Source organism: Cryptotermes secundus, unplaced genomic scaffold (genome assembly GCF_002891405.2).
Source record: "Cryptotermes secundus unplaced genomic scaffold, Csec_1.0 scaffold593, whole genome shotgun sequence".
Lineage (NCBI taxonomy): Eukaryota > Metazoa > Arthropoda > Insecta > Blattodea > Kalotermitidae > Cryptotermes > Cryptotermes secundus.
The window spans coordinates 412,440-413,653 of NW_019739960.1; the positions used below are offsets into that span (position 1 = coordinate 412,440).

Sequence of the window (1,214 nt, forward strand, 5' to 3'; positions counted from 1 at the left end):
CGGTAGGACTCCTTGGGCGGGTGATCAGCTCGTCGCAAGGCCTCTACCTGCACACAAACACAGAGAAACGCACACACATAAACTAAACATCCATGCCCTATGTGGGATTCGAACCCACGATCCCGGTTTCCAAGCGAGCGAAGACAGTACATGCCTTAGACCGCTCGGTTACCGTGACCGGCCCTGAAATTTTATTAGGGAGGAATATATGGATACATGCTGCAGCACTTAGACTCTGTAAGCAACGCCTCTTACTAGGCAACAGATTCCTAATACGCACCGATGAACCAACTGCGAGGCGGTGTCCTGTACGCGGTCCGTGTAACGGCTGAATGACACAACAATATAAAAATTGTTGGAAGCGGTGTTTTCTAAGCCGTCTGTGCCGAGGTGTTGTAAGCAGGACAATTATAGAATTTAGTTAGTTGTGAGACAGTCTCCGGCCAGTAAGGTCGTGAACACGGAAGCTGAGGAACCTGCGGCGTAGGAAGCCGCTACAACAGGTGAAGGCACAGCAGACAGAAAAATTAGTAAGTGATATAGTGAACTGTAGAGTGTGTGAATTAGCAAAAGGCCTATAATTACTTTGAGTTACGATCTGTAAGTCTTCAATGTAACCAATTATCAATCCAGACCCGGTCTATAGTCACTCATACACGTGACAATAAGTACAAAGGAACCATGAAACAAAAAGCCTATATTTAATGAAGTGTGGAAGTGGACTGATCAAGTGAAGGAGGATGAGGTGGGTAGGTCATGTAGCACGAATGGGGGAGACGAGGAATGCGTATAGGATATTGGTGGAAAAGCCAGAAGGAAATAGACCAGAGGGAAGACCTAGGTGTAGGTGGGTGGACAATATTAGAATGGATCTTAGAAAGATAGGATGGGATGGATTGGATTCGATACATCTGGCTCAGGATAGGGACCAGTGGAGGGCTCTTGTGAACACGGTAATGAACCTTCGGGTTCCATAAAATGCTGGGAAATTCTTGAGTAGCCGCAGAATTGGCGGCTCCTCCGGAAGGGCTCAGCTCCATGAGTAAGTAAGTAAGTGGAAGTGGACTGAAAGAAACTAGACTTTGTAAGTAAGATGGTTATTTTTTTTTTTCAGGTGGTGAATAATGACGGCTTAAGAGCCAAATTTGTGGACAACATTGTCAACTTCGTGAAGCAGTATGGATTTGATGGATTTGATTTGGACTGGGAGTATC

General features: G+C 45.7%; 1 protein-coding gene across 1 annotated transcript in view; it reads left to right on the top strand.

Annotated features, from left to right (window-relative positions):
* Window positions 1–1,214, top strand: part of LOC111872194 (acidic mammalian chitinase) — a 24,065-nt gene that overhangs the window by 16,613 nt on the left and 6,238 nt on the right. Inside the window, exon 5 of the mRNA XM_033754583.1 lies at window positions 1,115–1,213. Coding sequence (XP_033610474.1) covers window positions 1,115–1,213 — 99 coding nt within the window. The remainder of the gene's footprint in view (window positions 1–1,114; window position 1,214) is intronic.